The 14439-nt window shown below is 42.7% G+C and overlaps 1 protein-coding gene across 1 annotated transcript; it reads left to right on the top strand.

Annotated features, from left to right (window-relative positions):
- Positions 1-1452: 1452 nt before the first annotated feature.
- On the top strand, positions 1453-13945 carry FBXO33 (F-box protein 33; the record flags this gene model as incomplete). Its single annotated transcript, XM_010183160.1, has 4 exons — positions 1453-1478; positions 1529-1639; positions 7788-8473; positions 11553-13945. Coding segments are annotated over 4 exons (1095 nt in total), but the record flags the coding sequence as incomplete, so codon positions are not given.
- Positions 13946-14439: the final 494 nt, after the last annotated feature.

Below are 14439 nucleotides of genomic sequence, written 5' to 3'. Positions count from 1 at the left end.
TTGTCAGGGTCAGGTTTATAGGGTATTGAGCATGTGGTCAGGATTCAGTTTATATTAAAGTGTCAGTGCAGTAGCCCTGTATTTGAAAAGCTAAATATTAAGTTGTTGGCATTTCTGAAACAGATTTAAAACGTAGGTATTTTGCTCCAGTACTTGTCCAACTTGATGTGAAGCTTGTGGATCTTGGTATTGAGTTGTTCTTCACCTATAGAAGAAGAGTAGCAGGTGCCACAGTGGATACATTTCAGGAAACTAGTGTACAGTTACTGAATACAGGAACTCCAGCACAGGTACACTATGGTTTATGGTAGATACCAATTGCAGGCTGCAATTCATACTCACTGAAAAAATGTAAAATTGGACTGCTTGATACTTTCCCCCCACCCCGGGAAATGAATGAACCCCACCCTATGGTCATTGTAGTGGGTTTTCCTCAAAGCTGATCTGAAACATTAGCCTGTGATTTTGTAAACCAGCAGAAATAAGGATTTATGTAGCTCACTTAATTGTCAGCTACAGGTTAATTTGCATCTGCTGTTTAAGATGAATTTAACTCATGTATCCATCTGTGATGAAACTGGAGTTTCTGCCATGCTGATTATCAATGCAGACTAGTCCTTGCATGGTAGGAGTAAATCTAATTTACAGTATGTGTATAAATACTAATAATAAAAAAAGTTGACCTGAAACTTAGTTAAAACAAATAAAATCCTGCAAGTGAGTGCCACACACTGCTCTAAGCAGCAGGCATTTTCATATCTTTTGCGTGATCTTCTTAGGGATAGAAAAGATGCAAGTCAGAGAAATAAACTCTGCTAGGGCAAGGAAAGCTGACTGTATAGCACACTGAGTCATGTCCAGCATAAACTTAGGTGTTCTTCTTTCACTTCTTTTTAGGTATCCCTTCTAAAATTTAAAGTTGTCATGGTGCACCACACCGCTAATCCTCCTCTGGTCACTGATGGGAACTATTAGAAGACCTTCCCCTACTTTGATATGACAGAAATCAGTGATCAGGGTGTGGGGAGCTTTCGCTTTTCCTGTCTGAGGTTTGTGCTGCCTCAGTTGAGGCAGATTTGGGCTCCCATTTGTAACCCAGCTGCAATATGTAAGTGCTCAGACAGGGCTGTTTGTGGTTGTGTTCTGCTCGGGTGTTAAATGTCAGAGGGAGCAGGTTTTTGGTGTTTCGTCTGTGACACTTAACACACATGTTCCAAGGATTAAGAAGTGCATGAGAGCACTGCTGAAAGTTTTCTTTATGGCACTGCCCTGCTGAAAATGCTCCTGTGGTGACTGGAAACCGGCATTTGCTTTTGCAGCTGGATTCAGCAGTTTGTGTAGCCCTTTTCCCCTTTATGCTTAAGTCTTATTTTGTTGTACTTCCATATGTGCCTGTATTCCAGGGCAGTAGGGTGTTTCCCAAAACAGACTACATGTTCCTTGTAATAATGTGTTCTCATTGCCTGTTATTCCTCTCAGTGTTTTAATTCTATGTACACATTCCTTTTTCTTTTGGTTTTTTCCATAGGAACCTCCAGAAGTTAAGTCTCTTTGGGGATATAAGCATTCTGCAGCAACATGGAAGTATATCAAATACATACCTCGGCAAGGTTGACCCTGATGGCAAGAAGATTAAGCAGTAAGTTATGACTATAAATTATCAAAGACATTCAAATAATAAGCACAGATAACAGAACACAGATTTATTTTTTTCATGCCTGAAATCCATGACTGAGAAAGCTTCAAGTTTTTTAATAGGATGAGAATGTAAATTCTTCAACTGAGTTGATTTCTGTTGCTGTTATTTTCAAGAAGTAGTCTGTTTTTGTGGCTTTCCCTCCACCTTCTCAGCAGAGTGAGAATCCTTTCTTTCCTCTTTTCATTGTGTTCTAGAAACAATATTATGTTAATGGGGAGGAGGGACGGGGGATTGTTACCAGCACCTCCACTATCGCTGTACGTGAAAAAATGAGGAACGGAAGTAATCTGTTGTATTTCACAAGAATTGAGGACATGTAGCAAGTAAACTTGAAAGAGAACATAAACACAAACAACTTATCTCAAGTAGCATCTCAAAAGTGGGTTATGTATTTGCGGAATTCCTGGAAGATCACAGCTCACAATGTGCTTGTTTGGTTCGGAAGTGGATCTTAGCTTGCCATAATTACATTACAGTGCAGTCCCTGAATGCTGATAATCAGAATAGCTGCTTGTTCTTTTTTGAAAAGGTTAAGTACTATGTAAAAAGCTACTGACTTCTGGACTAAACTACCACAGGGGGAGTGACGCTAAGTTAACTAACTTAGCTGTTCTGCTAAAAGTTTCCATATAGATAAAGCATGAATACCATCATTTTAATGTGTCAGTTCAAACATCTTTCTCCCAGTCGCCTGGGATTGTGTCGTGGTTTAGGGCTGGGCTGGCCACTAAATCCTGGACAGACGCTCTCTGTTAACCCCTTCCCAGAAGGGAAGGGAGAAGAGAATAAGAGAGAGAGACTTTATGGGTTGGAAAATAAAACTAACAGATTTAATAAAACAATAATACTGATACTACAGGATAATAATGTAAATAGGAATATAATGAAATATGTACAAATATGTACAAATATATTTACAAAACCAGTATAAAATCTTCCCCCTACCCTCACCAATAACGGTTACATCACTAGAGGCTCTGCAGAGCAGGGCACTGGAAAAGTCCCAGTTTGGACTCAGCAGCAGTGGGAGCTGATGCAGGAACACATGAATCAGGGTCAGAGGCAGATGAACCAGTGGGGTTCTGCTCGGACTTCAGCCATTGCAGGATTGAGAAGGAAGGAAGGAAGGGTCAGAAGTGGAAAGGTCGAGACCCTTGTGATCCCTTGGCTTTATATGGAGTATGACGTGTGTGGGATGGAATACCTTGTTGGTCAGTTTTGGGTCCACTTCCCCCTGTAGGCACAGACACGGCACCCATGGTGAGACAGTGGCCTTGAGATTATCAGTACACACTGGGAAAAACGTGCTGCCAGTTTTCAGCGAGTTCAGCCACTTAAGGAGACTGAGCTGAAAAGTAAAATCACTAAATAGAAAATTAGTTGTGTTTAGCTCAAACCAGGACAGATTGGAATAGGTACAGCCACTCTAGCTCTTTACTATTATTTTTAAAGTGGTTTTAGAACTACTGTAGGTATATTATCAGAGCAAGGTACGTATATGCACGCAACCATTGAACTAAATGTTTGGTCCTCACTTAAATTTGTGAACCAGTGGGAATACAGATGTGTGTCACATACTGGGTCTCCCATTATGTTTAGAATGCAGAACTTGGAGCAGTGTGGGATTCTGTTTAACATAGGTGCTGCAGTGCTGTGTGCAGGTAAAAAGCTGATTTGGTAAAAGTCCTTTTTGGCTTTTTCCCATGTTATTTGTTGTGAAAATATGAATATATATTCAGATCTTTGCTGGGGGCCTTAGGGAGCCATCTAAGCAGATGTTTACTGAGCCGAGCACATGGTTAAACATTTCTTCAGACAGATTACAGAAATGATTGTGCATGTTTCAGAGCCATAAACCATTCAAAACTCGGTGTCTAATTTGAAGTTAGTCTTTTAGGTGAATGTTGACCTTTGCACATTTTTGGAATGAGGAAATAAATGCTGCCTCTTTTTTGGTTGGTTGGTTTTAGTGGTTTGGGTTTTTTTAGCTAGAATAGAACAATGTATTTGGGACCTGCTCATTCTTTTCTAAATTAAAGGAAAGCTGTCAGGGTTTTGTTTTTTGACAATAGCAGCAGATTTACTTCAGGAAGGAAATCTTTATGGCTCCTTAGTGTTGTCTTTTGCGCCAGATAAGTTGCAAAAGGTGCATCCTGATGACTAACACTGAAAGATACAGAGCAACCTTTGGAGACTGCGTTATTGACACTTGAGGGTTTTCCAAACCCATATGGTGATAAACCTCACTGGCTGCAATGAAAGCAGCTGGGGAAGAAAGTGTGGCGCTTAAGCCCATAGCATCGAGCTGGGTGTAACAGATCATGGCTGAAATCTCAGCTAGCACAGAACCACGAGGATGCTCCCCCACGTTCAGACCAAGGGTTGTTCTGAGGGACAGGAGGCTTTGGATTGTGTTTGCAGAAATGTACTTTGGCAGTGATCAGCGTGGGTTTGTAATGCTTATTCTTTTCATGTAGCATATATTTTTTCTGTAGTCTCTGGTTACTTTCTAAAATTCCCTTTACAACTCAGTTCCTTAGTGTGGGGAAGCTCAGCGTAAACAACACGTTTGTCTGGAGTTGAACAAAGGATAGTTGTTTAAAATTCTGGCTTTCTGAGATCTGCTTGCTGTGATTGAGCTGTGTGGTTCAGATCGTTTGGTTTCCAAAGGAACCAGTTTAGCCTCTGTTATTAAACAAAACATTTTGATTGATAATCTTTAATTAAACAAACGGGCTCCATATGGACCTTAGTGATATGTTTGCTTCCTGTCCAGGGCCATCGATGTGCTTCAGTCCTGGTCAGGACTGGTTTGGGGCTGAAACAGTAACTCAGCTTGGCTGCTCAGGCTTTGGTCTGTCCTCTGGCTGCCGGCGCCATTTGGGGCTTTAATTGTGAAAGTAATTTATTTTGAGTGTTTTATTTTTTTTTTACATAGTTTGCTCCAGTAACATCACTTGTGGGCTTCAGGTTGATGGTGAATGTCCCATAATTGCTGCTTACAGGGAGGGAAGGGTTCTGATGCAGTGCACTTGTTGAGGCATCACTGTAAGTTACGTTGCTTTGTTGCATGTGCCGAGCTCTGCTTATGTTTTGTTACACTACTTCCTAAACCATGCTTAAACTTTAGTTTTACAAGTGAGCTTTAAGATAACCATATGTTAAGATCAATGTGCTACGTGCTGGGCAGTTGAAGTGAGAGTTGATATGATCATAAATTGGGTGTTAATTCCCGAGAATTCACTTCACGTATCTAAATTTCTAGAACTCAGCTCCAGCTGCTTTCGCAAACCCCAGTTAGATGTGGTCTGTTTATGAAACATAGGATATGCATAAGAATTTCCAAGGGATGAGAAACCCCTGTCAGCGTGTTTGAAACATTTCTTTGAAATCTGTTAAAACTAATGGCTCTGGTTTGTAGCGAGCTGCCTGCCTGGCCTTATGTGAAGCAGGTGTTAAAAACAGTCCAGAAGTGATCACTGTTAAATATTCTCTATTGACATGTTTGGTCTCTTGCTATTAAATTGACAGGCAACTGGGGAAAATTTTCGTAGTTCCTACGGGTTGAGAGGCAATCAGCACAAATCTGAATGCTTGTATAAATTCTTTGGTACTTGCACTAAAAAGCTGGTGTGTAAATAGCATCACATCAGTGTCTTTCTTATGAAGTTATTTAGTTATTTCCATAGGGGAGGAAACCCACCCTACAGCTGCAGAGTCCGGTATCGTCCTTCTTTTTATAAAGCTGTGTGAGTGCTAGGACGGTACTGTTCTGAGGCTTGATACTGAGGTGGTATCAGAAGCAAAATGAAATGGATTTTTAGTGCAGTGAGGGGTGTAGATGGTGGTGTTCTGCTGAGCATCTCAAAATTGATTTGTCATCTTTTCAGTAGTCCTGTACAATACTACAAGCACTATTAAGATCGACTGCTTGGACAAAATAAATTCTGCTGTGGCTGCAACCATTACAGCACCTTTTGTAGGCATTTATGGGGAGGGAGGAGCCCTTGTTCATTGGAAGAAATTAGGCTCCTGTGGTAGCACCTTTTTCTTTGGGCAGTTATCAGAGAATCTGCCTTCAATTTAAGCATTGGCAGGAATTATTATGAAACACATTGCCAGGATCAAACAGGGTTCAACTGAACTGTAAAAGAATTTAGGAATAAAGGAGCAAAACTACCTTAGCTATGACTCTTGACCTGTTGTTTTAAACTGTCTCATTTGTGTCATGAGTTGCTAGTCCTCAGTTTAGGAAAAAAACCAATATTCAGAGAAGATGTGGAAGAAGTGAAATCTTTAAACCTGATGGCAGAACGCTGAGAACCACTCTGAGTTGTACAGTAGAGAAATACAGCAACCACACCGACTCTTCCGCTCACAAAGCGCAGTCAGGCCCTGCGAGCCCAGTGCGTTTGTAGCTGAGGGAAGAAAGCGCATGCAGGCGAGGGAGAGGATGAGCAAGGATTTGCAGAGGATGAACAGGGATTGATCTCCTGACTTTCTTTCAACAGAAGGATTATGGGGCAGCAAAGGTGGTGGGTCACAGGTTCAGAGCAAGCAAAAAGAGGTGGGAATCGCACTGCAGAGATCTTTATTGTTGGTGTTACCGTTGCTAAAAGCTAACTTGGCTCAAAGAGGCACCTGGATCAGTGTGTAGCAGTGAGGTCCCCGAGGGTTACTGAACACAGAAAGCCACCTCTGGCTCAGGAGGCCTGAGTTAGGAATTTTTAGAAACTAGGGAGATATTTGAGAAATAGCCCGATGTGCTTTCCTTGTCCTGTTGCACTTCTTAAGGCATTAGTGTTCCTCTGCTAAATAAGCCTTTAATTTTGTCTACATTATCTCAATTAAGGATACATTGATGAGAATGATAACTTTGTAACGTTGTTTTGCTCAGATGTATAAAGCATACAGATACTTGTAACAATAAGGGAAAGCCTTCTGTGCAAAACATGACCTGATTTACAGAGATTTCTGCTGATTTGTACTGGAGGTGCTTACATCTTATTTCTTGATGTTTCAAGGAGCTATCATAGCCTGGCTCAGCTGCTTCCCTTATCCCTATGGCTGATGACAGTTTGAGGTCAAACACTCATCTACGCTTGTGTCCTAAAATGTCTGTGCTCCAGGAGCAACTGGTCATTTGGCCAGGACTCTTCTGGGCCTTAGCAGCTGAAGACGGAAAATACACTTATTTGGAGAAAGGTCGTAGAGTTTGACTGTACTATTTGAATTTGGTATTCGAGATCTTATCTTGAAATATTTTTGTTGCCTTCTCGAATTAAATATTTAACTTTAAGAACATCCCTTCATTAAAAAAACTAAAGGGGTAGGAGAGGCGGGGTGCATCAAAACAGATGATAACCATGCAGTGTAATGGGGATGGGGATTCTGTCGGTGCCAGAATCATCTGGCAGTGATCATCTGAGATTGAAATGCTACCAGGTCCAAGTTGTTTTATCAAAGCTCGGACCTGCTGACTCTTGAGAATCCAGTTGTCTGTGCATTTGGAATGATGTAAAGAATCTTGTTTGTTTGTTCTTTACCCTTTAATCAGCAAAGTCAAGCAGGTGGTTTCAGATCATTCCAACTCGCACTCAGAGTCAAGTTTCTGCAGCCTTTCATTGAAAATGACTTTTTTTTTTCCATATTGAATTTGCAGTTCTGGAGAGCTTAGCAAATATGAAAAGCTGTTTTTAAAAACAAGAGCTGTGTTTTAAAACCATTACAGGTTTTCTTATTTGCATAACCTTAAAATGTATGTGGGAGGGTGTTAAATACGTGCTGGAAAATACATTAAATGAAGGCTCATAGTGTGCCACTGTTTTTGAAGGACAAAGTACATAATTTTTCCCAAGATAGTTTACAGTTTTAACCTTTTAAGTGCAGTGAAGGTTACATTGCTGTGGGAGGTCTGCAGAGTCAGGTCCTCATATTTGTAGTTCCTAAGAACTGTAGTAATAATAATACCTTCTTGCAGAATAAGGCCATAAATGAAAGAATAGTTCTTGAATTAAAATAGAGTGATATGGAGTTGTTGAGACTAAGCTGTGTTTAATGGGATCGTGTCTGTTCTGTCTGCTTGCAGGATCCAACAGCTGTTTGAAGAGATACTGGGCAATAGCAGGCAGTTGAAGTGGCTGTCGTGTGGGTTTATGCTGCAAATAGTAACTCCCACATCGTTGTCCTCCTTATCGAACCCCATAGCCAACACCATGGAACACCTGAGCTTGCTGGACAACCACATCCCTGGCAACACCACCCTGATCACCGCGGTCGAATTGGAGCGCTTTGTGAATCTGCGCTCGCTCGCTCTGGATTTCTGTGACTTCACGGCTGAGATGGCAAGAGTCCTGGCTGACAGCAACCATGTGCCTTTGCATCGACTGTCTCTCCTGGTCCACAGCGTTTCCATAATGCACAAGTCATTGGACAGCATGCCAGAAGATGAGAATTGGAAGGCGCTGACTCGCAACAGCACTAATCTTCGGGTCTATATCATGGCCTTTGATGTCAAGAGCGATGATATGCTAAGGATTCTTAAGCCCAGCATCCCCCTAGAGAGGATTCACTTTGACAGCTACATCACTTGTGTTTCAGGGGCTGTTGTTGACCTCATATCCAGGCAGTATGACAAGTTCCTCACTCATTTTATACTCATGAATGATGTGATAGATATGTCTGGCTTCCCAGATCTTAGCGACAACCGGAACGAAGATCCACTTGTCTTACTAGCCTGGAGGTGCACAAGACTGTCTCTCCTAGCTGTCCATGGTAGGTAATACATTGCACAGGTATAGTATGTGACTTTGAAATACTTACTGCACTTCAGCCTTTCTGATCATCATGTGTTTTAGTGCAGTGGTGTTCAAAAGTTGGCCACACAGTGGTACCTTACACTGTTTTTTCGTGTTTGAAAGTATGAAGGTGTTTAATGTGTATGGGTTCTCAACATACTTGTAGCTTACTAACTTCACTAAGAAGTCACGTAGGATTTTATTAGACTGCTCACAGAAATGAGGGTACCTGAGAATTGAGCATTCCAGGAGGGTTATCCCAAAAATGCTCTGCACTGTCCAGGATCCACCGAGTGGCTGGTTGTGTGAACGTGAACACTGAAAACACCTGCAGTTCTAATGCGAGCTCATACGCTGGCAAGATCAGATGGTTGTGCTTCCTGTTTGTGAAGAACGTAGGGTAAGTGCCCCGAGGCTGCGGGGAGGCAGTTTGTTACCAGTTTGGTAAGACCTGGCCAGCACACGAGGGCTGAAGAATATCACGTGGAGGAGGTTGACTGGTGGAGTGCACCGGTTTCACCAGCAGTACCAGGGCTAGGGTTACCCCACAGATTTATTTGCTGTATCATTGCAAATACTAAAAAAAAAGTGTGCGTTTGTATTCAGGTTTGTTGTCACTACAGCACTTGCTAGAGGTTGTGATTGTTTGGCAGATTTTAAGGCACCTGAAATTGAAATAATGCAGAGCTGTTCTGTCTGTTTGTGCTTGGTCACCGAGACCGAGTTTGCTGGTGCGTAAAGGAGTCGAGTGGTGACTCACAGAATCACAGAACGTTAGGGATTGGAAGGGACCTCAAAAGCTCATCCAGTCCAATCCCCCTGCCGGAGCAGGAACACCCAGATGAGGTTACACAGGAAGGTGTCCAGGCGGGTTTTGAATGTCTGCAGAGAAGGAGACTCCACAACCTCTCTGGGCAGCCTGGTCCAGTGCTCTGTCACCCTCAGTGAGAAGAAGTTTCTTCTCAAATTTCAGTGGAACCTCCTGTGTTCCAGCTTGTGCCCATTACCCCTTGTCCTATCATTGTTTGTCACCGAGAAGAGCCTGGCTCCATCCTCGTGACACTCGTTCTTTGCAAATTTATAAACATTAATGACTCGTATTGTGTGGCATAAGAACCAGTGCCCAGTGAGGATGATTTCCTCAGGCTGCTTGGGGCAGTGAGTCTCCAGTCCTGCACCAACAGGAGAGACGTTCAGCAGTGGAGGTTGCACGTTCAGATTTCCATTGGTTGAAGTCAGAAGGTCCTGCTAGATTTGTCTTCTATGGAAAAATCATAGGGTGGGCTGGAAAATTCAGTTCAGCTGCCTCTCCTTTGTAGTTTCCAGGTCTGGCAGATTTTGGGTACTGGCACATGACCTTACCACTCCAAATGTGGATTTTGGCTGTTTCTTTTAGCATTTGGATACCTTAAATTATCCTCCTACTGCAGGGAAGTCCTCTAATACATTATCAAAACTTAAAAAGATGGTAAAATACCGAGATAGTATCACAAGTATCTGTTAACATCAGTGTGTCTGTCTAGTAGAAGGTGTTGCTCTGTGCAGAGCACTGGGAAAGCTGCTGCAGTTGTGTCTGGCAAAGGGCTGCTGCTGCATCCTCTGTCTTTGGCGAGATGCTGTGTGTACCTGCAGGAGAGAATGGCCAAATATCGCCTTGATTTGCTGTTGGGATTCAGATTTTCCCCTCCTTGCTGCAGCAGCTGCTTTTGTGAATGCCTCCTGAGGTGGTTTTTAAGCTGTGAATGTGACTTCTCTGGTCCTACAGCGTAAGCATCTTTCTTCTAGAGTGATGACTGTGAGAAGAACGTGACTAGGAAGAAAGCTCTGGAAAGCTGTCTTCAGTGCGGTGTCTTAGCCTCACACCTGTATTTTCTGAGATTTACCAAACAATGGTTTCTGACTCCACTGGTCAGGTTCTTCATGATAATATCAGGCTTCCTTCAGGGAAAAAATGGTGGTTTTGTTCAAGGTGCCATAAGAGCCTTAGGGACAAAGAGTTGGAAAAAGGAAAAGAAAATTGAATGAGAACTTCTCCTTTCTTTATTACTTTGCCATCAGTTTTCTTCATTCTTTAATCAGCTTTCTCATTCTGGTACATTACAATGTAGAGCACATTAACTGTGTTGTTGGAGACCAAACCACAGGTAGCTTTTGTATCCCAGCAGCTTAACTTTCCCAGTGCAGACTGCAGCTTTACTTGGCAATTAAGCAGGCAGCTCAACACCTGCGAGACTGAGGGGACAGAAATGGGCCTTTCCTTTTGCCGTGCAAGGGCCGACTTGGCAGAGCTCCCCAAACTGGAAGTTCCCAACCTGTCTGAGTTTTGTGTCTAAGGAGGAGCTGAGCATTTCCCTTAGCCAGGGTACAGGAAGCTCAGCAGGTGACCAGGGAGCCGGGGTTTTCAAAGAAGGATGCCAGTGTGCACTGATGGGAAGAGAGGGAAGCTTTGTAGCTGTGTTCCATCTGGGACAGGATAGCAAGGTACACGTAGGGGGCTTTTTTGCTGTTTTTACACTGGTATAACCAGTTTCATCCAGAGGCTTCTGTTTGGTGGTTTGGTTTGTTGTTCTGTGTGTTGTGTTGGGTTTTGGTTTGTTTTTTTTAAGTCTACCTCTAATTCAACAAAAGCAAACTTCAGTTTTGGTTATTTTTCCTAGCACAAGCAGTTTTAAACCAGGCCTTTTATACATTCACTTAAGATATTGTATTGTTCACTTGTTTGTATTTATTTATACCATGAAGTAGATCACAGGAGGTTTGAAACTGTGGATGTAACTTACCTTAGAGTGAGGGAGTCCACTTAAGTAAGAAGTTGGATCTAGAAAAGCTTGGTCAAACTACCTGGAATAGTTTGGATACTTCCTTATTCATAATATAAAAATGGGCCTTCACTGTTTGCAGCCAAAGGAACAAAACCAAAACTGTAGAGGCCTTCTGGCAGAGGGAATATGACAGCATAGGTCAGGAGGGACGTCGAGATGCTCTGGTATTAAGTGCTTCAGTGAGAAATGCCTCGTTGCAAAATGACAGAGCAGCTTTCTCTTCCTCCCCCCCAGGTTACACCGTTTGGGCTCACAATCTTATTGCAATCGCTCGTCTTCGTGGCTCTGACCTGAAAGTCCTTGAAGTCACCGAAGAAAGCATTGATTTCGACCAAGGCGAACTGGCTGACCAGGACGTGGATCCAGTACACAACCTCATTGAGCAGGTATCTCTCGGGTTGGGCCGCCCTTGGCACGCAGTCATGGACATCGAGCTGCTCAGCGTCTTCACTGAGCCCACCCGCCACTTCTACAGAGAGATGCAGAGCTTCAGCGAAGGCATTTAGCTCCTTATTTACAATTCCTGTGGTTACATATGCAAGTAGGGTCCTATTCTGTTTTTTTTTTTCAGTAGCGTGAATTAACCCCTTTTGTGCTGTGTTTAATCAGTATTAGCTATATAGAATTATATATGTGTATTCTACTTCTTGATCAAAGAACGTAGTCGGGTATTGGTTTAGAAGCTGAAAGTGGCAGTGTTTAGGGTTTTCACGGTTAATGGACTTGTCTACCAAACCTTACAGAGATACAGCCAAAGGCTGTCTGAGGTTGCCGGCTAACTTTACTTTTATTGAGTATTTAGAATGATTTTACAGTTATATCGGAGTTCTGTGCTCAGGAGCCAACTCTTTAACACCCATATCCATAGCCCAGTGGATTTCTGTGCTGTCCTTGTGTGCTTAGTCTGGTAGCATGCTACTTAATAGGCTTAAGGGAAGAGAAGTCTATCCAGAGCTGCTCACTGCAAGACTCTCGCCTTGCTTTGCTTCACGTGCAGACTCTGCAGCATGACTTGGCTGCTGTTCGCAGCTCTCCGTAGCTGTCGGCATCGGTGTGGAGCACTCGCTTTTCGGGTACCTGCACGTACAGATCCACTCCATATGTTGTAGTCTTTCGGATTCTTTGCAAACTCCTCCTCGTTTATTCTCATGTTCTGTCATCTTCCTTAAAAGTTAGCTTTGGGCCAAAGTTTAGAAGACAAAACCCAAGAATGCGCAACTCCGATGAGGTAAAAACTTAGCAGTGAAGACTTCAGTACAAAGGTATCCACCTGCAAATAAACGTTAGTCGTGAAATCCCTAGCAACCAAGTCACTGGATTTTCTCTGTCAGCGCCTGTGTCAGCTGCCAAAGAATAGATTAAAAACGAAGAAGTGCCCACATGCTGGCAGGGGCAGGCCAACTTCTGGCCAGCCAGATACTGCTAGATTGTAATATATAAGGTCGAATTTCGACCTGTGGTACACAGCTGTGCTGTGGCTCAGTCAGCAACCTCAGAACTCTTAACAAACATGCACCTGTTTCACTGTGAATAGTGAATGTAAAGGAAGGAAAGGAAACAAATACAAAGCTTGTTCTATCACAGGTATGAGCTGCTACGATGCATGAAGAACATTCCATGAAGTATGTTTTAAAATCTTGTTATATCTGAGAGGCTTTAAAAGCCGATTTAACTGTTTCAGGGCAACCGCGGTACAGACGTGGTCTCTGTGAGACTTCCACCTGACCCCAGTTTTAAGTGGTACGAATGTTGTGCATTTAATGTTTAAAGGACAGTCTGCAATAATAAAGTAAGTGGCCAACGTGGGTGCCCAGCAGTGCTGAGACCTGGCTGCTATATTGTAAGCTTTGGAAAACACAATTTATGCAACAGATGTCCAGATATGATTCTATTTATGGAAAAAGTTTATATGTGTTTTACAAATGGTTTTACCATCTTATATTAAAATGACCTTTTGACAGGTGTGCGCTGTTTTGTCTCCAGTGAGCACATACCATGCGGATTTTATATGTACATCAGTAGAGTGAATCCACTGGCACAGTGTGTGTATATGCCAGATGTGGTGAGATTTTATCTTATAAATGTGATCAGAAAAAAAAAACTCCTGACAGAAAATGTAAGGAAACCAGCTGAATGTTTGAACTGATGACTGATGTTGTATGGTTTATGTTAAATGTATATTCTTTTAATCAATGAATAAAGCATTAAAAATTGATCACTGTATAAAATACTTTATTGTATCAGCATGAAGATTTTTAGAATTAAACCGCAACATCGTTGGTGAGCTGTGTGTAACTGGTAGCTCCCGTTGTGTTTAGGTCAACAAAAGTCTAAAATGAGTCGTACAGTCTTTTTATTTTTAATTTGGCTGAATTTTGTCAACATTTCTTGGGGGGTGGAGGATGGGGAAGGATGCTTTGCTGAAGATCAGACTATCAGCCCAGTTAGCACAAACACTATATCTTGATATGACTTATTAAACTGATACAGTAAACTGTGGATTGTAGACTATAGAAAACTATTTTTGAGAAATTCCTGCATCCGTTGCAATTGCTTAAATCAAAATCTAATGTGCTCAAGAAAAAAAACAACAAATGTGTAGTACTTCTTTGGTGTCCCACTATTAAATAGATGATGAATACCTGCACTGCTTCACTTTGCCGTTTTATGCGTACGGAGGAGCCCGTAGCTGTGCTGTGCATCCCGAGTGCGGACCTGGGCGGCTGCGGAGGAGCTGGGTGTGCTGTGAGGATCGAGTGGCTGTTGGGTGCGTGCCTGCCGACACCGGGGTCGTGTCAGCTCCTCAGCTTCCTCGGGTGCCATATCCAAACCACCGCCGCGCGTGGCATCGCGCTCCTTGTTTGAGCGTCTCTGTGGTGATGTAGATGTGGTGAGCAAGGGCGTTTACCAACGCGCTGAAGAGACGCTGTGGGTAAAGTAAACACAGTCACAGCTTTTCACGTTCCAGTCCAGTAAAACAATGGGCCTTGGGCTCAGGGCCTCTCAGGGCTCGGCTTTGGGAGGGAGGTTTATGTAGCAGTTAAATCTGACGGGGTTTGTTCAGCATCACCTGGACCTTAGATTCAGTTGTAAAGTGATCAAGATTTCTGACCCTTTCTTG

This window comes from Mesitornis unicolor, unplaced genomic scaffold (assembly GCF_000695765.1).
Source record: "Mesitornis unicolor isolate BGI_N332 unplaced genomic scaffold, ASM69576v1 scaffold6484, whole genome shotgun sequence".
NCBI classification, from domain to species: domain Eukaryota; kingdom Metazoa; phylum Chordata; class Aves; order Mesitornithiformes; family Mesitornithidae; genus Mesitornis; species Mesitornis unicolor.
The sequence above is the reverse complement of the archived record's forward strand: the minus strand, read 5'-3'. Positions and strand labels throughout refer to the sequence as shown.